The sequence below is a fragment of the Lepisosteus oculatus genome, chromosome 26 (genome assembly GCF_040954835.1).
Source record: "Lepisosteus oculatus isolate fLepOcu1 chromosome 26, fLepOcu1.hap2, whole genome shotgun sequence".
Taxonomy (NCBI): Eukaryota; Metazoa; Chordata; class Actinopteri; order Semionotiformes; family Lepisosteidae; genus Lepisosteus; species Lepisosteus oculatus.
This window is the reverse complement of record NC_090721.1, coordinates 2,598,113-2,620,472: the sequence shown is the minus strand read 5'-3', so window position 1 is coordinate 2,620,472 and position 22,360 is coordinate 2,598,113. Positions and strand designations below refer to the sequence as shown.

Sequence of the window (22,360 nt, the reverse complement as noted above, 5' to 3'; positions counted from 1 at the left end):
GATACTTCCAAAAACCCACCAATCACATCCAGTAGGAAATAATTCTTCTGCTAGATTCCCGTGCAACAGGTATCTGGTAATATTTTTCCCATTGTGTGTATTTTATAGAATAATGAAATATCTATCCATTTTCTAACCACTTCATCCAGTTGAGGGTTGCCTGGCAAATAACGGGATACACCCTAGATGGGATGCCAATCCTTTACAGGGTTCAGACAGTCAGACCCGCTCACACTCACATCAGGGCCAATTTCCCCTGAGCTCAATTAACCTGATGCTAACCACTGCACCACCACGCCAGCCCTTAAATAATAATAATTATTACAAAAATAAAACTGTATAAACTCAGTAGTAATACTACTACTTACAGTACATGTTAAAAATGTTAAGTTTTGCTGCAAGCAAGCTTGCATGAAGGAAGTGGGTGCCAAAAAAGTGCATGCTATAACCACAACCCAGCGACTGCCTTCATCAGGGTGAAGTGTATGGAACAGAAGGCTCTTAAACCAGGCCAGCCAATGTGGCTCCAGTCGATCGGAGGACAGTGTCGGTAGATAAGAGCTGGCGGGCTCCGTCCCGGAGCCAGAGAAGGAGAGCTGCACCTTGGCCAGCAGCAGCAGCGTGCGACTCGTACGGGCGTCGGGGTGCTTCTCCCTCAGGTGGAAGAGCTTGGGGGACATGATGGCCGGCGAGAAGAAGCGCAGGCAGAGGAAACTAGTCACCGCGATGAACTTCACTTTCTGTGGGGACAGCAGGCAGAGGATAAATACGTCAGAGCTCAGTTGTGCCAGCGGAGAGACTAGTCCTACACTCCTCCTTCGACATAACAGTATGACATAACATAACAGAGCTGATGGTAACTGGACTTCAAAGAAGTACAGAGGGATCTGGTAGATATCTAGGATTGGTACGTGACAGAGAGCCCATCTACCCAGCTGCACTCACCCGGTACTCCTTCTCGGGGAAGTGCGCCTGAACGCGCTGGTACAGCTGGCGGAAGGCGTGGCGCAGGGCAGGGGGGCAGTGGCTGGCAGACAGCATGATGGCATGGAGCAGCTCGGTCAGGTAGGACTGCAGGTGGGTGGTGCTCTGCTGGATCACGTCAGCCTCTGTCTGGAGACGGTGCAGCCCCGTGCACCTGCACGCAGTCAAACAGTCAGAGACACAGACACGTGCACATTCAAACTGCTCCGAGATCTGAGTTCAGCTGGAAGGCCTGACTATTCTAATAATCATGAAACCTCAATGAATAAATGTCCAGATGGTTCAAACTGAATCGAATCCACAACACATTCATGAATTCATGTGGGATCACCAAAATAACTCTTTTGGCAATCTATTCTCACTGGCACCCAAAGTGTTGTCTCTAGCGCTATGAGTGCTGCACTCACAGCCAGAAGCACAGACAGCCAAACACATAAAAATGCACACCATCACACACACCCTGCCAGAAACACAATCAGACAAGCAAACACACAAAAATGCACACCGACACACACCGACACAGATCAGCTGGCTCAACCCCCCCACCCCCCCTTTTAATACCAACTGACAGTTAGCTAGTTAAAAAAAGAAAGAGACCTGCACTGGCTTAATATTCTTAGCTCAGAGACTGTGCCTTAGTCAGGTTTGTGAAAGTCCGTCTGAAACTTTATGTGATCGTTCTTTCAGGTCCACAACAGGCCGTTCTGCTTTTTCAAAATAATTTGCCAAGCACTGTGGCGAAGACTGATGGGGAAAAAAAAACAGCTTCTCAAAAAAATTCCAGATGAAAGTAAAAAAAAGTAGATTAAGGTAGAAAAAAGACAAGACAAAGGATGGGAAAGTACTTCCTAGGTGTGTATCCCTAACTACAAATGGCACCGCTGATCTTCATTCTCTACATAACAACATGAGGAGTGTTCTGACTGACAGGAGCCCATCCCGCCTGTCTTCCACGTTTGTTTTGCTGGTAGAAGCTGCTCACCCTGCCTCCTTCAGCTCCACCTTGTTGGGGTCCAGTTCCACGTACTTTTTCTCCTCAAAGACCCTGTTCACGGTGGGGCCCAGAACCCTGTGCAGATACTGCATCCCCGCCACCTAGTGGACACAACAGAGAGTTACCCAGGGCTGCAGAGGAAGTCTGCAGGTGCACCTGGCTACTCTTCCACTCATCCATTCTGCCACCCTCTCATCACGTCTTCCAATTCAGGACAACAGAAAGCAAAGTTTTAATTCGTTTACTGGGGAATATATTACTTCAGTTAAGTAAATGAGACCTCTACTATACATATATACCTTTAAGTGCTACACTAAAGCCAACATTAATACCAAGAAAAAAAAAGCCCTCCTTACCTTTAAAAAAGACTCCATAGACTTGGAAGCCAGTGAGTTGCTACGAAACAAGGTGTTTGGTTCACCTGCAAAGAATAGCATAATAACAGCAAAAAGGAGAGGTCAGACAATTGGGTGGACATTTTTATTTGACTCCATGGTATGAACTACTGTCTTACTGGTCTTCTCCAGCTCCAGGGTGAACAGAACGTCCAAGAACTCCAGGGCTAAGCCCTGGCCCAGAAAGAGCTTGACAAGGTTGGTGGCCACTTCCTGTCGACCCTCAGCTGTGGTCGTCTCGTCAATGAGCATGATCAAATCTGACCGGTTGCCCTGGGTAACAAAAGTGAGAAACCGCTGAATGGTAAAGACAAATAACTAGAAAGATGATGATGTACACAACTGGCTGGGCCAAGCCAAGGCTACAGATGCCCCAGCCTGGCTGCTGGAAGTAAGTTTTCTGTCACAGGAACATAATTTGTTACACTGACTTACTATTCCAACAAGAGTTACTTCTCAAACTACACCTTAGTTTAATTCTCAGGAGGGGGTGAACAGAAATCAAACTAACAACATTAAAGCTGAGAAGACTAATAAGTTAAGCCTGGAATGGCGAGTAAGAAAAGTATGCCTTTCTGTCACCCGTTTTTCCAAGCTATATAGTAAATCCTAAAGCAAACAACATTTATTTTCATCAGTAATGACACTGATAATATGACCAGATCTGGCACAAACCAGATGACCTGTACTGGGCCATAAATAAGCAGAGTGCCAAGTGGGCAGTGTGTAGGACTGGGCACTCACATTGAGGTTTGTGCCCACAGACTGGCACATCAGCTCGGTGAGAGGCTGGTAGTGGCTGGAGGGCAGGACAGTCTCATCTCGGAGCCTCAGCTGCAGTCTCAGCGATCCCAGAGTCCCTCTGTAAGAGGCACTGCATTACACACCAGAAATCACTAGTTTCGCTCGGTGTGCTCTGATACGGGACAACTGCTGACTACTGTTTATAGCCAAGTGGGTTAAAAGGGAAATAAACTGGTTGCTAGAGCCAAGTTCTACGTTTTTTTACACACAGCTACACTACAAAGTAATGCACTGCTTCGTATATTCCCATGAGAGTAGAGTACTTTTACCTAACCATGTGTATGAGTCACACAAGTAAGGCCAAGCAATGTAAAATAGCCAGCGCTGTAAAAGTTCCTGTCAATTTCGAGTACATTCCTGTCAATGTGTCCAAAAATACCTTTTTCTTGTCTCTCTCACTTCACCTCAAAGAGTCACACATGAAAAGCTTTGAAGTGATCATAGTTCAATGAATTCCCATAGTTTAAAAATAAATATTAAAAAGATGCCTCACTGATTAGACACTAGAATTTGTATTGCAATTACTACATAACATGCAGATGTCCTTGGTTTTAAGGGGTAGTGTGTTCTAAGAGAAGGCAGCATTTCTTTGGCAAAAAAGCAGCAGTGAATCGACAGACACACAGCGACAGATGGGAAGCTGTTGTAAAACTCCCGGTACAGGAGATAAAACGCAAAACAAAGCGAACCACAAACAAAGCAGTTGGATTGTTCGGATTTCAAACAAGGAGAATGAGGCTCGGACCCACAGAGGAAGGAATGCCTTGCTCAATCAAAGTGAAAGCCTCCAGCCAGGAAAGTCTAAAAGCAAGAACAAGTCTATTTTCTTCTCCCTCCAGCTACTGTACTTGAGTTTCCCCAACATTACTTTCACTGTTCAGTATAAGGGGATGTTTACAACAGTCACACTCTCCTTTTCTAATGCATTTACAGTAGAACACATTATGTGGTGCATACTTTTGTTTTTTTAAATAACCACCTGATAGTTGGTCTTGGTTGACCTAGGTCTTTCAATGCTTCGTACATTGCTGCTGGTCTTTAAATGCTGGTCTTTAAATGGTTTGCTATTTACATCTCCAGCATGATTGTGCCTTCTCTCTGCAGCACAGTACTAATTAACTAATAGTCAGCAACTGCCTCTCCACCTCTGGAAGGAGCATTTCCTACTTCACGAGTTGAGATGTAGTTGCATACTTTCCTTGTAGCATTTTTTGTCAGAAAGACTGCAAGTGAGAGGATGCCATTCGGTAGTCGGAAATGTATTACTCATTTGTAAAACAACATTTTAAAATTTAATATATTTTTTGGAGAAAGGAGTTTAGAAATAATTATTAATATTGACAGCCTCCCCTTAAAACCTAGGACACACACAAAGCTGGAGCATAGTGGTGTTTTTAATAATGTCCTGAGCACTTCTAATGTATTATTACTGTGCCCTGTAGTTATCTGACTATGTTAAAGTGCTTGTAGACCTTTTGTTTCCATTAAAAAGGCCCAACTAAAAATGACTGTGGATACAAAATATCAGAAATTGAACTGATTTGTTGGTTCAAGTCCTACTTTGAATACAGAAGCAAAGGCCCAGGTTCCTAATAAAGAAAAGATGCTCTCCACTTAATCTTTCAATCCTCAGGATTTTCTACCATTGTAAGCTCTAAATATAATACATGGACCCCTGCCTGGCATTATGATTATGGAAAGAAAATTCCTTTCTGTCTCTCCTTTTTTAACATAATATTTTAAGCCTCTTGTTTATAACTCATAAGACCTCCCACTCAAGAGATGAACTATTTATTTTGTTTGAAAAGGAACGTTTTATCAGCCATTCCCTTGTAATTGTCATTTCAAGAACACGGCCTGTGATTTAGGAACCTCCACTCAGACTTTCCTAACAGGAAATTAGACTCCATACTCCTTGTCTGGATAGCAATCAGTATATGACTCATGTATAATGTGTAGCAGCGCTTTTCTTTAAATGACCATGACTGGCTTTTCGATTGAACCATGATGTGACCAAATTTTCCAGTCAAAAAAAAGGAGAAGATCCAGGAAATAACAAGATGACTTTCTAAGGCTTTGCTCAAGAGTAAAGCTTCCTTTATTCCAGTTATATATTAATTAGTAGTCTAATCTAATCCAGCTGTAACAAGTAATTTCCTTTCGTACTGAATATACTTTTGAATTCAATATGGCGACACTCAAAATTGAAACTAGGTTTGATAAAAACGTCATTCCAAAACTATTTGGAATAGCTGGAGTTGGCACATCCCTAATGATTGTATGCTGTTATCCATCCAAAAGTCTGTATCTGCATCCAGCTCTGTATCAATCATATCATAGCTTTAACAGTGAGGATGACACCACTCCAATCTCTTCTGCACTTGACTATATTCCTCGTTTTTTGCTGTATTTTGAAGTGGGCGGTCCCTTTTATCACTAAACCTACAGGGTCGACTGTAAGAACCCTCACCTGTTACATAACTCGCCCCCTTTGCTGTTGAACACTAATCTCTTCTGAGCATCCACATTACCACATGATCTTCTGTGGGAGGGAAAAGGGGGATTTTAGAGCTGGTGAAATGGATTTGCTCTTCCTGTTAGCATGTGGAAATGCACAGATAGCCAGAAAGAGAGAGGAAAGGGGGATGAGCTGGTGTCTTCCCTTAAATGTTGGGTCATGTTGGGTCATGTGATTAACTCCGACAGGGAGCTGTTGCCCAAGTCAGAGGTGTGATGTGCAGGCAGTCCGAGGACTCACTCGTACTGGCTGTGCTTGGGTTTGTCTGGGCTCAGACGGAACCAGCCCTCCACCTGCTCCGCGGACTGAAGCCTGTTGATGTTGAACAGCACCTGATCCAAGGGAGAGTAACACAGAGTCATGCTCAAATAACACCAACTCAGAGGAAGACTAGCTTTTTAGGACATCCCCCTCTTCCAGCTGGAGCTCTGCTAAAGTTTTGCACTCTGCTATTATCTCTTATTACTCTTAAATATAACTGAAAGGTTGTGGTTTTATGTTACACAACACACATTAGCAAGGTTTGTCCTAGGTTACTAGAAGGCCACTGTTAGAGTATTTCAGATCTTCAAATGTAATGTTATAGCCAGATCTTGATGTTTTATACACATTGCTCTCTTCACAGAAGGCTACAGAATCCCACAATAACAAGTGAACACTGCAGTCTGAAACCTCCTTCTTAAAGCACTGTAAAGGTTTTGAAACATGTGTTACCCCTCCAAAAACATCTACTGTAGGTATATACATTCAAACTGCTCTGGCCTTATACAATGACACATTCTGACACATTCTGATGGTAGCTTGCAGATGGGAATCCCCTACCCATGCATATTTCAAAATTCTGCAGGCATGCTGGCTGCTACTCATTCTTTATTGATGAGGGTGCAAATTAGGCTCCAATAAACTTGATTTATTTACACAGAGAGAGCAGTAAAATCCTCGTGTCCATACTTTACTTCGAGGCTCATCGGAGTGTGTTCTGGTTTCTGTAATGTTACAAAGACCCTGAATCACAAGGCTACCCTCTAGCAATGCTGGTAGCTGTTAGTATGTCCTCAACAATTAGTGTAAAGTACCTTGCTGAAAGTTCTAGCAGCAGTGTGTGGAATATGCACTTGAACCTAAAATCCTCTATATTTGCCTTTATTATTGCTTCGCCACATATTCTGGAAGATGTATGCGATGTCTCGGCATTACTGCCTCTTCAGTCTCAAATGATTTCCATTTTATTTTTATAGTTTATGTGTTTTCTACTTGCATGCAAAATCCTGAACTTATCTACATAATATAATCTACCAGGTGTTTGCTCAGTCCTGATTTTTATCTAAATGTTTTTGGAAATTCTTTTACGGTTTTTACAGTGTTCACTAGCCATCTTAATTTGGTATCATCTGCAGACTTGACTAGTTTGCCAGTACCAGAACCTACATCACTGTTATGAATAAAGAAGAGCCCAGGAAGCTGTAAGGCCTACTGTAACGCTGAGAGCTGTGAGAGTTTGATCACACCCTATCTTTAGGGACGCTCAACCAATTTTATGTCCCTGCTTAGGGGATCCCAGCCACACTCAGCTAGTGACATGAGCCTGGCTCAAGCTCATAGAGTTCAACCTGGTATGGTTGGACCACTTGGGGAAGCCCCTGTTTTCGTATTATAAGCAATTCTTTATTCTATCTGTTCTGGGATCTGCAGCTTCTGAAAAGATGTATCCAATGAGAAATATACAGGCGAACAGGACACCTTGCTGAAAAAGAGCTTTAACAACACATGCTGTGCATCACTGCCCCAGATCTTCAACAGGCCATTTCAAAAAGCTTTTTCTTTTCATGCAATTGCTGGCTAGCACAGAAAATAAGAAAGCAAAGAGAAACGGCAATTGAGAAACCATGAATCACACAAACAATAGGAAATGCAGTAATGGAAGTAAATGTCTCCCTTTGCACAACAGTTGGATTCACTTTAAGTGCTACGAGCTGCAGAATATTGTAAACATTGAACTGCAGAATGTAATGATTCATCCAATATATTTATTTAAATATATACAGTGGCTGTATAAAGCTCACGAGTAACAAGGTTCAAATATTGATCTTGAATCCAGTTTTAAAGGCTCATCAGAACAAGGAGCTCTCTGTCCTTCTGTCTGTGTTCCTCTGTCTTCCCCTGCTCTCTCTATACCTGCCTGTTTTACCCTGTGATCCTGATTGACACTTAATCATTTACCCAGAACTTAATTAACCAAAATAAACTAGCATGTGCCACAACTAAGTAAACACCATAGTTCTTTCCTTTGCTTTGCACCTCCTAGAACATCACATGTTTACCCTGGACAGGGTAAATCATTATATCTAGATTCTTAAAGACACTTCAATAGTTAATTCCAATAGCTATGAGAATATTAATACATTCTGAGGGCACTGTATGCATCAGGCTAAAAGAACTCATTCTTGGCAATGTTTGTATTTGATTGACATATTCACAATCCTGCAAGGTATTAAAGTAAAATCAGTGCTGTTCTACAGAACCAACAGTAGAAGGAACAGAGGACCAGTAAAACACAGCACACTAGATCCATCGAGACTCTGCCTCACCTTGCCCAGGAAGTCATTCTTGCTGACCAGATCCCAGTCCCACACTTCCACGCTCAGAGGGGTGTCAGCACTTGCCTCGTCCAGGTCAAACTCGAAGCTCTCGTTCCAGCGAGGGTAGCAGGACTTCTTCACAACCTGCAAGGTACACCACACCACAAGCACACCGTAGGCCTCAATATTAACAACCATCAATGTCTTTTCAGCAGATCTTCTGCCCTGGGCTGCTCTACAAGACGGGAGGCTATCTCAGGAGTGCTAACTTACCGTGCTCTCATGTGTTTTGCCATTGTAACGAACTCTTACAAAGGGGTCAGAGGCTCCGTTGCGATCCTTTCTGGCCAGGTCTCTGTTGGAAGAGAGGAATATGTACCCACACATTAGAGGATGGATGAGATTGGAAAATAAAGCACCTTACATGTAATAAAGAATGTTTTTCAACAGCTCTGTAACTCTAACAATCTTACTTCCTATACTTTTATTATATTCTTACCTACTGTCCACTGGTATGTATTATGATAATTAAAATCATACTTTTCTTCTATAGTATCTTGATACATCATGATGCTTTACAAAAAAACAACGAAAAGGAGTGGGTGTACATACATTAATACCCTGCGCCGCACCTGCTGTTCGCTGGGATAGAATGGATGGATGTATCAAGTGTCTGTGATTCTTTCTAAAGACGAACAGCTTGCAGATTTCTGAGTACAGCTTTATTCTTTTTCAACAAACTCATTTATTTTTTAAAACAAGGTCCCCAAATCTCTTTAACTTCACAAGAGGAGTAAGCACAGATGGCACCTAAGCTTTACTTTGTGTACTATGACGTGATACCAGAGCGAGAACGAAGCAAACACTCTCTGAGAAATGCAGTCGGGTGATCAGAGTTTGTTCGTCCTGTCAGGAAGCCTGATGCTGCACAGATCTGTGGGCTGGCTTTCAGACCAGAGTGTCTGGCAAGTGAAAACAGGAGATTAAAAGAATTCCAGAGACACACAAGGCAATCCAACCACAGCAGTGGTGGAAAACTATGAGACACTTGCAGGTAATTGACATTTCTTCTTGAGTCTCTCGGATGGGGGGTTCATCTTAAGTGCCTGGATTTCTATATTCTATAATCAGTGTTGTGAGTATATTCTGAATTTGGTGCCAAGCTAACATCCCCTTCTGGGGATTAGATGGAGAAACACAGGAAGGAGAAGAGCAGCCCCAGTGCAGGCCTTGGGTTTAGAAGTGCATACCAGCCAAAGACAGAAAGAAGAGCAGAGAAAGAAGAAAACAAGCAGCCTCTGAGGTCCTGTTCCCAGATTGGTGGGCAACCAACTACTGCAAGAGCTCATCAGTGTATCGCCTCTTCCTGTTTACAGCCGCTAAGGTGAACCGACTTTACATTAAAAAGAGAGTCATCTGATCTCATTAGGGCTCGCCTGATAATGGCAATCAGTGCCTGAGTGAGTCATTCACTAGGCAGCCTCCTCTGCCAACCGCTGAGCAATCGATTGAGAGAAGGGAGAACCGCATCCCCTCCAGTGGCTGGGAGCCTGGCAGTCAGAGTGCGGATCTGTATGGCGCAAGATGGCGCTGGAGATATTCTTCTTTGGCTCAGTGGACTCCCAGCCCTCTGCTGTGAAAGTGAAACTCTTTTCCAGTAGCCACAAACAAGGGCTCTTATCTCAGCTGGGAGTGGGTTTGCATAACCACTGGGTTTCCTGTATTTGTTTTTCTTTGCTGTTTGTTCCTATACAGCATTGCCATCTCACCCAACGTTTCAAGCCTGAGCATTTGTCTCAAGGTGTGTTTTAAGATCTAGACACAGTGGTTAGTCACATATCTGCCAAAAACCATTCAATAAGTGTATAGCTGTAAGACAGTCAGTCCCAGTGTAATATGCAAACTAGAATAACTTAAACAATGTACATAACCATTAACAGTCATTTGCATCTGATAAGGATGTATTAAATGTTAAATGTATTTGCTTTAGAATTTTATTTCCACCCACCAAAAGTAATCAGGGAACAAGGCAAAATACAGTAGGCGTGAATACTTATTCATTCCTTTATGTACAGTATAAGATGATCAGTTCAGAGATTGATGTCAAATTATCCGAATGTAGTGCTTAAATGTGTACTTATTAACACTGGCAACTGGTTGCTCTTTGAACCCAGGTCTCATAAATTGTGTCTCTTATGTTGAGAGTTTATTGGCTTGAGCTACTTGTATTTCAAATGGAAACAAAACCTTTTAAGGCCTCCTTTGCCTTGAGAGTTCATTAGCCAAACTCAAAACTTGGCAAAGTGTTTTCGTAGATGGTTTGAGCTTTCGAATATGAAACCAAATAAAGGTTGAAGGAAAGGTTTCTGCAAGAAGAAACAAGGAGTTATGGTACAAGCTAGCTTCAGGAGCTCAGACTTCCATGATGTTCTATCAAAACATATTTCTGTAAGCTTCCTGGACAGACAAGGAACAAAAGTAGCAAAAATAAATTTAAAACAATCTGTCTCAACCGTAAACTGAGATTTAAAGGAGAAAGTTGGAGGCCTGTGTGAGAGAGGAGGGAGCCACACTATGAATTTCCATTAACAGCCCATGTTTCTAGTGGTTACACAACCACAAAGCTGTTTAACTCCCCAGATGCAGCAGATGGTTTTAAAACCCCGTAGCACTGACTGAAATAGTGGATGAGCTATGAGATTCCCAGGCCATTTCTCTCAGGGAGGAATTCTGTATCCTTACTCAGATCTATGGGGCTATCAAAATAATAACCGCTAGCCAAGACCTTAAGCAGAAGGCAAGACATGAGCTCAATCAGTTATATACAGAATACTGTCCATAGTTTAACATATGGACAGATAAAAATGATCTATTGTAACAAAGTCACAAAGAACAATATGCAACCTGCATGGGACAGAAAAAAATTATCATGATGTCAAAATATGAGATAATTGGCTTATGTACATAAGGTATCATCGGTACCAGCTTATTCACAGAGGAAACTTATTGTGCTGTTTCTTTAGGAGTCCTAACCCAACAGCACACATAATTAAGTTATACTACTTAAAAGAAACGTCACTTATTTTCAGTCCCTAAAATACTTGGAAGTAATTTCCACAGAATATCCCAGCTTTTCTCTTTGTTGTGTCTGAAGTAAAAGTTGGGAGTCCATTTAGAAAATTCTCTTTTCAAAGTTTTGAAAAATTCCTTGGAACAAAGTGCATGAGTATTCCTGTTCAGGGAAAACAATTAAGACACCTTCTGCATAGCAACACATGCTTTAAAGCTTCCTTTGAGGAAATGTGCATAAGCAGATAGGAAGATTTTAAGTTATTTCCAACACAATGTTTTTCTGCTTTATCAGCACAATCTGCAACTCATTAAACCTGAAGTGTTTTGAGCTTCTACACTATGCATACATTTCCTGTTTCCCTGCAGTTTGAAATATCTGTTGTAATGTGAAATTTAAGATGAACACAAATGTATCAGTTGGCTGATCATCTGAATCTAGTAAATGGCAGAGGGCAAAACATTTTGAGTCGCTACAGCTGGGTCAGAAATCCACAGCAGTAACGTTTCTCAGTCTCTGAGGGAAACTGAGCAGGGCAGCGACTCCCACGCGCAACTGATCGCACTGAGGTGGAGAGCTTCCCTGCCAGGAAGGGTACAGAGACCGCACAGCAGCCCACTCCTACACTAGCTCTCACCGCTACACTCCAGCAGCAACAGTAAGTGCGACTTCAGCCTCAACAGTAGGAAAGGGCCTCCAGCACTTGATTGCTCCACTATAACTGACTCTACATGAACTCCAGGTAAGGTTACCAACACGGCAGTCCAGGAGGAAAAAGTCCCTTTTCCCCATTGACTCTGTTTTCTCCTGGTAGATACAGTATGCAGCCCATTTTTAACTTCAGCTTTTAGGAAAACGCAGAAAGCTTTTAGGAGGGCAAAATCTCTGAAAATCCCCGTGTGAGGTAACACAAGTGGAGAACCATACAATTACACCAAACAGTACACAGAATCATAACGCACAATCAGTACATTATTGCTTTTTAGTGTGCCTTTTTAGTGTATATCAGATTCCACAACTAGTTTAGTCCAGGGTAGCTCCTCAGACTATTTGGAAATATCTGAACATTTATTGGACCAACAATATATAATATAAAACATAGGAAAAATATTAAAGCACTATGCCCCAGTTCTGTAGGCAGGAACAGTGATATACTGATAACTATTACAAAATGTATAATTCATAAGAAATTAACACTGAATTCTCAAAATAGACATTCTCTGTTAAGATATGCTATATTTAATTCTACCTTGGTTTGCTAAAATGCTTTATTTTAAGGGGTCAGGGAGGTCAAACCTGGCCTCGAAGACCTGACAGCGAAGTTTTCGGGCTCCCTGGTCCCCCAGCACTGCAATTTGCAAGTGGATCTCCCCTTGCACCTCCTCATCCGGGTCGATCTCAGTCAGACTCACCCAGCCGTCCAGCCCTGAGATCAAAACACAGTTAGGACACAAACACTAAGCTTGCGATGAGTATGAATCTGTGAAAAGCACAAGTATTGGGGGAAGTGAAAGGGTTTGTGATTTTTGCTGTGTACTAATAATAACACTGAAACTATAATACTAAATGTACGGAAGATAAATCTAGAGGGGTGGCATGATAGCACAGTGGTTACAATTGTGGTTAGCTGGTGAGCTGATGTGTGATGAGCAGAGTGGCGCACTATGGCTGCTGTCGCATCATCCAGGTGGGGCTGCACACTGGTGTTGGTGGAGGGGATCCCCATTACCTGTAAAGTGCTTTGAGTGGAGTGTCCAGAAAACCACAATATAAGTGTAAGCATTATTATTATTATTATTATTATTATTATTATTATTATTATTATTATTAATACAATTGCTGCCTTACAGCAGTGTGGCCCTGGGTTCAAATCCAGACCTAGGGTGCTATCTGTGTGGGGGTTGTATGTTCTCCCCATTCACATTTTTTTGGGTTAAGTGTTTAGCAATCGAATGGATGGATGACACTGAAGCTTGTATTTCAGTTAAAAAGATTATTATGAGGTATTATTTTGCAACACCATTTACCTATTTGTCCCAATACCTATGCTCACCTGAATTTTGAAACGGGGGGAATAAACACTTCAAATAACACTGTTCTAAAATGGATAAACATGTAGGCACAGAAATATCCAGAAATAAAAGCTGACATTCTGTAATTTTGCCTCATTTGTCATTTGAGATCTGAAATACAAATTTCAACAACACAGCAAAACTGACAAATTTTACTTCACTGTCCCAAACCTTATGCTTTTCACTGTACATTTTTCACAGTCTGCTATAAACATATTTTTGTATTACTCAATTTATGTGCATTCAGAAATAAAAAAGAAGACCAGTATAAATAATTTTACTGTCTATATTTGTCATAATATTCAGAATTGGCTAACAATCCCACTGACTGGTTATTAAATCCAAAAAAAATGCACCCAAGAAATCTATACCAAAAGCTACCTGTGGTCAAGAAAAAATACATTAACAAATGAGAAGTATATTAAGATAAAGTCATGTTTAAAACAAAAATTAACCCACATTTGTCACACCTCCTTACTCTTTTAAGTGAAGCCGTAAATAGATTGATCGTCTATTCCAGTGGGAGATCAGCCACCTGTTCTCTTTATGGAATGCCCACAGTGAAATAAATGCTTGTGAGCCTCAACCTGGAAGCCTGTCAGGCTACGTCTTATTTGGAAAACTCGACTGGAAAACAAACAGTGTTTTTCCATGGACTTGCGTGTAAAAGACATAAATCGCTTCAAAGTTAGTTATTTATGAGTCTACAGATACAAGTTGACTTTCCACCATGTAAGTGGAAAAACTGTACAAAGCCTTCAGCCCGCCCTGTGCTGTAGGGCAGAATCCAACAGAGATGATTCAAGCTTCTGTTGTGACCACAGAGGCAGAATATGGACATTGACCTGAACTGGTGAACCACCCTGAACCCTGGTCCTTGGTCTTAAAGTAAATGAACACGATATGGATTAATATGAAAGGGCTATTTCTCTGCAGAACTGGACTTTATTTAAGTCCTCTGTGTGTATGCTGATTTTAAAGGCTGCACTTGAAGATCACCTTATTAACTGTGTGTGATCGCAGCTGATTGGTATCATTCCATTACAAAGAAAATGAAATTGATTCCCGCAATGCCATTTCCATGTTCCTTTATGCAATAAAGAATGCGCACAACGTCTGATCTCAATGGGGGTTTTAACTTGCAGCAGCTTGTGTTGATCTGCCACACTCTGTTTCTCCCGAGAAGCATTTCTTTCCAGATTAACGATTTGAATGGGTCACTTTTTAGCGACAAGCCTGTGACGAGGCAAAGAACAAGTCAAAGGCAAATGGGATGATCAGATCGCCTTGTCATCAAAAGGCAAAGAGATGGGATTCTAGGAGATTAATGAACTATGCGTCATAAAATCTGTATGCAATCACTGCACAAAATGAAGCCAGAAGAAAAAATCCCTATGCATCACAACATTCATTCACATTTTAAATGTGGGAACAGTATTTAATTCCAAATTTATCCTACTCCAGAAAACAATATTTTATCCACTTTTAATGAGGGAGTGTCATGTGGATTCCCTTTTCTCTCGCTTTTTTGTGCCTTGCAGGGTCACCTGCTGGACCACATAACAATAAAATGTAAATGACCGCAGGTTTTACAGCAGTTTAAGTAGCTACTGGGAAAAATGGGTCCAGTGTTAATTAGCGAGTACTGTGAAGTATAGCGTTTTAAAAATCTCAGTAAACTGGTGCACAAAATCCCTGTGAAATTAGACACGAGTACACTACTCTTTGTTCTGCTTTTTCCAGTTCATTGCAAGGGAAACACACAAACACATTGAGGCACAGCATTAAAATGAGCTAGCATGTCTGTGGAGGGTGAGAGGCAACTTGATCTCCTGGTGTTGTAGGAAATTCTTCCTCAGAGGAGCAGAAAACAGTCTTGTGCAGATTCAGTTTTATTGAGCTCAATAAAGACAGCAACATGCGCTGTGTCTGCCCTACAGAACACACACTGCAAGGGCTTCCCAACACTTACATAGGGTCAGAATAAAGCAGACATTGATCTGCTTAATCCTGCTTATGGTACAGCATGTTTATGGGTGTTGGATCTGCCCTTTGTTATCTAGCGTTACATCGCTGGAGTTGCTAAAGCTAGTCATTTTTTTTGCATCCTAGCATAATTTTTGTTGAAGGCTAAATTGAAATACCCCAGCAACACCTTCCACAATGTGGTTAAGTGGTAATATTGTAATGCTGGAGATGTGCGACATTTACATGTTCGAACGTCAGTGGCAATAACCCACTTGAATACAGGGAGACCAAATCTTCACGAGGGACAACAACATTCAAGGATTGAATGCTTTCTGAATGGCTGGATTAATTTGTGAGAAAAGCTTGTCTTAACCCCCTTGGTTAATGGGCAGCCTAATGGCCACAGCACAAGGAGGCTTGAACCCATTCAGACTGAGAGAACCAGCTGGGTGGAGATGGGACAGAGGAGAGATGCTTGAGACGAATGCGAAAGGGGGCATTTGAGATCAGTCTACATAGTTTGGTGATACTGGTGATTAGGTGCAGCTAGGTAAGACTGACTTGTCGTTGTTATCCCTCCAGAAAATAGTTAATAACTTCCATTTAGGATCCAAGATCTATGACAGCAGAGCAAACAACCTCACCACCATTCTGCTCTACCTCGTATAAATAATGTGTTTTGGTTACTCTAATGCTTTGTCACCTTACAGAAAAGCATCAGCCAAATAAATTAAAAAATAATAATGAACAGGCTCTGTACATGGGTGGGGTGATCGGAGTTTCAGAGTTGTCTGAGTCTTCCATTAAAAATGTTCAAATGAAATGAGCAACTTCGCCCACTCACGCACACTGGGTATGACCTTTGGTAACTATGAGCGCCAGCTATCCCCAGCTGGGTGCCCTTCAAAAGGGCACACCTGCAGCTCCACCATCTCCGTTCGCAACCGGCGCTTGTGGTAACAGCTGGATACCCTGCTAATATGACCCAGCTCAAAAGGGTGACTTTCATACAGTAGTTTACTGTTTCAAACAAATGTAGACATTTACTGTATGAACAGGAGAGTGTTTTTAACACTACAGGCAAGTCAGCACAGTGAGGACCCTGTAATTTCAGATAAAACAGCAAAGTCAAAGAGTTAATTTTTCAGATTAGCGCATAATCTTATTCTTATGTGTAAACAAGTGTCTTTAGTTAAACTGGAAGAGCTGATGCATTAGAGGTACATAGCACATAGTGTTAATGACATATGTGGCACAAATCGGATTAAATTAGGGGAAAAACAAACATTTATCCCAGCCAGAGACACATTCACACTTCCAGTCAGCACCAGAGGGATAGCTGTGAGCATGCCCTAATTCTTCTCTTTCCAAACTCGTCACGATATTGGATGTCCCCACTGTGGCCTGAGTCAGTCGGTATGTCAGTCCCAGCGTGCAGGAATCGTTAGGTCAAGATCTGACACTGCTGCTTCCTTAATCCCAGTGAGTCACCACTTCCTAGCCTTGTCAGCGACGGTTACTCACTCAGAGGTAAACGCGAACAGATTTAGTAAAACTGTTGTTGTTTTTCTGACGAAGTATGAGCACCGTTATGTGCATTCAGTATCACCCAAGATAGTCCCCTAATTGAAGTGACCTTATAATAAACCACAAGGGTGTAAAATGACTAGCTGTGTATTACAGTTCAAAACCTTCAACACTGAATCAAATGTGGGCCTCTCACATCCTCAAATCCTCAAAAGTGTGGGCAAAATCAACAACATGGATTTGTTCAGAACAAACAGTGAAACACCAACAAAAGGATAACCAGCAGAAGTGCATTTAAAACTGCAAACAGGAGGAACCTCTTAACCCAAAGGGTTGTGGGAGTATGAAACAACCTAGACAGCCATGCTGCTGAAGTCGACTCCCTGGGTTCCTTCAAGAAGCGGCTGGAGCAGATATCTGCCTGAAAAATGTGCACCTGGGTGCATAAGAAAACCTTCTGTCAGATTTTCTCAAATGATACCAGATTTTTAAAGACAACTGTTGGAATAATACAGACTCTGCATAACAGAGACATACAGTAAGTGGCTCAAGGCACTGAACCGAGTTAAGGAAAGGTCATGCCGAATTTAGAACAGTCTCTTCAATTATTGCCCTGTACCACACAGGATGATTCAGGGAAAATGGATCACTATACTTCTATTACCTTAAGGTCTTCAGTAGGTTATCAATCCTAATTATATGCTTCAGACTCAGAGAAACTGGATGATTTTGCTTGGAATGGGGCTAAATGAAGCCAACAAAATACTCCAGAAAAGTTTCAAATAATTCAGCCTGCCAGCCTCCAAAATAACAACACAAATCTCCAGCCATATGCTTACTGCTTCTTCCAATTTTGGCTAATGGGTGAGCTGGACCCTATCCCGGCAAGCAATAGGAGCAGGGCAGGACACACCCTGATCGGGACACCAGTCCACCACACGGCACGCACACACACACAAGCATGCAGACACTCACACTAGGGCCAATTTCCCCGATCCAATTTATCTACTTGTGTGTTTTTGGACTGTGGGACAACACCCCAGGAATAGAATCCAGAGCCGCAGAGCTGCAATGCTAATCACTGCGCCACACTGGTGACCAACACAAAACTCACATTTGGAAACTGGAACAAAGCAAATCGCATGGTGGGCACGAGCACGGAGAGGCAGATTCTGGAGCTACTGAGTCATCCTCCATAATCCACAGGATAGCTTAATGACACAGGTGAAGGTACATCTTAATGAGGCTCTTGGGTCAATAAGCAGTCAAAAATACAGGCTGACCCAGTGGCCTTTTCTAAGCGTCTTAAGTTTCTTTGTCAGGACATCCTCACCTTGCGGCTTGGCGGCCAGAGCTTCCTTTGTGATGGACACCTTTCCAATGACATCATCTCGGCTGGAAGACAAAATGAATCAGATGTTTAACTATCACAGTCTGGGTACCTCTAATTTAATGTTTATTAAATAACTATTGCTATGTTAAATTAAAGTGTCACTACACTAATTTAAAAAAAAGGCAAAACAGTAGGTTAATTGTGAAGCTGCTGTCTGTGGGACTAATCCTGAACACCTCTAAGTCAGAATCCTCCCTAATGGTAAGATACTCCATAAACTACCACACTGCAGTGGTTTTCTTTTATTGTTTATGGCCTCCATCGTTATTTGACAGGTTACATCACAAAAACCCTGCTCAAATGCCCTCTGGTACAACGCTCGGCTAAATCCGAGGAATCGGTGGCCAGGGGTGGAGGCCGTACCTGAGGGAATCCTCATCCAGAACGTGGAAGGACACTGTGTGAAAGGATGGAGGAAGGTGCACATTATATTCCTCGCCCCAAAACGGAGAGAGTGTCTTCCAAATCGTTGCCGTCCTGTAAGGAAGAGAGAGAATGAAGCTGGTTGGCAAATTTGAGAAACCGCCTGCAATGGCAAAATTCCACATGAAATATGAAATGGTGTCGCAGTGGCACAGTGGTCAGCACTGCTGCCCTACAGCCCTGGGTTCCATTTCTGGGGTGTTGTCTGTGTGGAGTTTGTATGTTCTCCCTGTGTTCCTGTGGGTTTCCTTTGGGTGCTCCAGTTTCCTCTCACAGTCCAAAGACATACTGTACTGGCAGGATAAGTGGCTTCTGCAAAGTTGGACCTGGTTGGGGGTGTCTCTCTGTCCTGTGATGGACTGGCCTCCTGTCCAGGGTGTACCCTGCCTTGTGCCCTTTGTTTTCCAGGTTAGGCTCTGGCTCGCCCCTGACCCTGTACTGAATAAAACAGTTTAGAAAATGGATGGATAAAATATCAAAGAGAATAACAAATGCCTTTGATTACTAAACCATGGTTTTCTTCCCAGTGTGAGCCTTGACGGCACAAAGCTTGGAATAAAGGGGAGAACATCTGACTCACAGAAGTTGGCCTAGGTGGACAACTGTGGTTCAGACCTCTTCGTCAACTCTACACTGTACCTGCCACACATAGTCCTTGGCCTGTCATGGGGGCTCCTGTTGTCTGGTGGCACAGCCTGGCTTTGAACCTGCGATTTTCCCAAGCAGCTGTGGGATCCATGCAGAGCTATGGAAGGACCTTGTCAATGGACGAATCCCAGAAATAACACTAACAGTCGCAGCCACAAGTTGGAAAACTTTGGGAAGCCTGAGCGCATTTATCCAGTTTTCCACTCAAGTGAACATGCCAATGGAAAAATTCTGGTTTTCAATCTTTGCTGTGGGGAGGTCAGAAAAGGACATGACATATCTTTAATCTATGCCGATAAGTTATTAACAACCGCACTATGTTGTATTTGGCATTTAAACAACATCTTCACCCCTTTCCAAGAAAGCAGTGGTTGAAATGTTTTTATTATCTGTTTGTTCAAGCCATGGCAACTCAAAATGCACAGATGCAGCTTGAAACTACATTCCAAGCAGCTTTTTCATTAAGGAATTAATGTCTACTCGTAAACTTTCATCATAAACAGGATCAATGTGGAAAAGAGCATGAATGGAAAAGTCAAAATGTTATTAAACCATTTAGTACGGAATCTACCAGCACACTCTAGTTAACATTAGCAAACAACACAAGTAATGCCTAGAGAGGTCATAAGTTAACCATTAATGAAGAGGGAGTGTGTTTTTTTTGCTTACTTTGTTTGGCTCAAAGTTTAATCAGCACAAACTGCTGAATTAGTGTTTTTCATTGTTGAGTGTGTGCTCATAGCTTCATTGACCTAAGAGCACACCTCTAGGGAAACATTCTCAGCAGGTGAAATATTTTATTTATTAATTGACCCAAGTACAGTGTAAAGTGTGAAAACCAGAAGCATAGAGTAGAACAGAATAGTAGAAATAGTCTAGTAGAGCTCAATAATAAAGGGCTAGAAAATAACCTCAGACAGCACCCCAGGGCCAGAACTGAATCCATGATCCCACCACTGCAATGCTTACCACTGCACCATCACACAGCTTTACCTTCTTACATTAATTCTTAAATGAAATATTCAAAAGCTGATGAACTCTGATAGATCTTTTAAATATATTGTTTTATTTCATTTAGGAAATGCTTTTCATTGATTAAGTTGCTACCCTTAATTCAGATCTAATTAAAGGCACAGGAAATTCTATGTGAGAACTGTATTGTGCAACTAGATTCACCACATCACGAAAACCAAGGAAATGGTGAGTTTAGGCATCACAACAATACACACAAACCACATCCCCTGTCTTACACTTACCTTATAATGGCCTCATTATCGATCCGTACAACACAGTAGGGATCACTGCTCCCAGTGCTACAGAGAAAACAGACTTTAATGAGAAACTGGTCAATGGTCAGTCTCGTCATTGTCTTTCGTGAAAATCCAGTTCCAGTGGGGGACACTCACAGTCCAATAATCAGCTCAAAAATGTTGTATCAGTTTTTGCCAAAGTATTAAAATCTGGTTGGTACTTATCTTGCCTAGGGAAGAGCAAGCAAAGCAGCTAATTTTGACTACAGCTATCAAATGAAACACAGGGCAAAACACAGAGATCCATCTAGTAGATTTAAAAGTGGATTTATTTAAAGAATGATACATATTTTTCTCACTTAATGGAACTGAACTTTTATTTATGACTGTCTGATGGCTTCCACCAAGTGCTAATTTCGAGCTAATACAACTGCACAAAAAAACTAAGAGGAACTGATGGAGAACAAAATGAAATGGATAGGTTTTTGTTATTCCTGTTTGATTTCTGCTTTTTCATTTAGACCTCACAGTCAAATGGCTGATGACATGAATCACTTCTGACTGAAAGCAACTTAGCAACACTATAACTGGTGTTCAGACAGCTGGGAGCACAACTGTGAGACAGTATTCTGAGTCAGCCTTCCAAAGAGAAGAGGTGCCTACTTCCAGAGCTCACAACACACATGAAAATACTCATTTTCTGACACTCCGTCAAGTTTCCTGCCTTATTGTCAAGAATCAAGCATAAGGTTTCAGATCTCAGCAGAAAATAGTTCTAGTGACACTTAACGCTATTTAAGGCAATGTTAGGCTCTGGGCATATACACAGCAAGGTGGTTGTAAATGAACATATTAGAGAATATGATTATATAAATCATATAATATAATATATTTTCACAATTTAACCAACCAACCACCCAACCAAACGATCGGCTAATTCATCAATTAACCAATCAAATAGCTCTTTTATACCTCTCCAGGTCCCTAAACGCACCCTTGTTATGAGGCTGAGCTCACCAATGATGTCAGGGCTGTACTGGAGTGAGTATCCCTGATAACCCCTAATAACCCCTCATCTCAGTGAAGACACGCAATGCTATCTGTGTGAATAGTTTCCAATGAATGGGTGGGGCAAGTCCAATGTACTGCCCCACAACTCCACACAGTTCACTCTTTCCAGACTTCTATCAGCTATTCAAATCAATAGAACATTCAATATTGATAGAGTAGTAACACATTTAATTTATAAATACCTATATCTAATTTATTAGTATTTTGTATTTGTGTAAAAATATTAATACATAAACAATAGAAATAAACAGTACACTAAAGCATTTTTAATAAAGTAACACCAGAAAAGGCAACATTTCCTTTCTGTACCCATAGGTTTTAATCATGCCAAAAACTACTTTTAAAATGTATATAAGATTCTACCCTCCAGTAGTAGTTAAGCATGAGTATAATATTACATAGGTAAAAATAACAGGAACTGTTATAAACAGATGCTACACTGTAGGTGTGGGTGGACTTCATCTACAAAACTCATAGCCAATATGAACGAGAAAACGGTTTTGCAGTTAATTACTTAATTCAAGAATAGTTTTTCAGCAGATATGTTGGTTTCCAATATACTGGTAACTGAGTCTCCAGATGTGGTAAGCCCCATGGGCACTGGGCTCAGCTCAGCCAGTCTCTGCTTTCAACCCTCTTTAACACATAAACTGAACCGTTCTTA

The 22,360-nt window shown here is 41.6% G+C and overlaps 1 protein-coding gene across 2 annotated transcripts in view; it reads right to left on the bottom strand.

Annotated features, from left to right (window-relative positions):
- Window positions 1-22,360, bottom strand: part of rasa4 (RAS p21 protein activator 4) — a 32,412-nt gene that overhangs the window by 5,757 nt on the left and 4,295 nt on the right. For both annotated transcript variants that reach the window (XM_015367850.2, XM_006640969.3), the window contains exons 2-14: window positions 20,632-20,688; window positions 18,668-18,781; window positions 18,245-18,306; window positions 12,641-12,770; window positions 8,548-8,629; window positions 8,284-8,418; window positions 5,936-6,027; window positions 3,118-3,235; window positions 2,493-2,646; window positions 2,335-2,399; window positions 1,967-2,079; window positions 946-1,138; window positions 603-740 (exon numbers count right to left, since the gene is read on the bottom strand). In XM_015367850.2, the coding sequence (XP_015223336.2) occupies window positions 603-740; window positions 946-1,138; window positions 1,967-2,079; window positions 2,335-2,399; window positions 2,493-2,646; window positions 3,118-3,235; window positions 5,936-6,027; window positions 8,284-8,418; window positions 8,548-8,629; window positions 12,641-12,770; window positions 18,245-18,306; window positions 18,668-18,781; window positions 20,632-20,688 (1,453 nt within the window). The remainder of the gene's footprint in view (window positions 1-602; window positions 741-945; window positions 1,139-1,966; window positions 2,080-2,334; window positions 2,400-2,492; window positions 2,647-3,117; window positions 3,236-5,935; window positions 6,028-8,283; window positions 8,419-8,547; window positions 8,630-12,640; window positions 12,771-18,244; window positions 18,307-18,667; window positions 18,782-20,631; window positions 20,689-22,360) is intronic.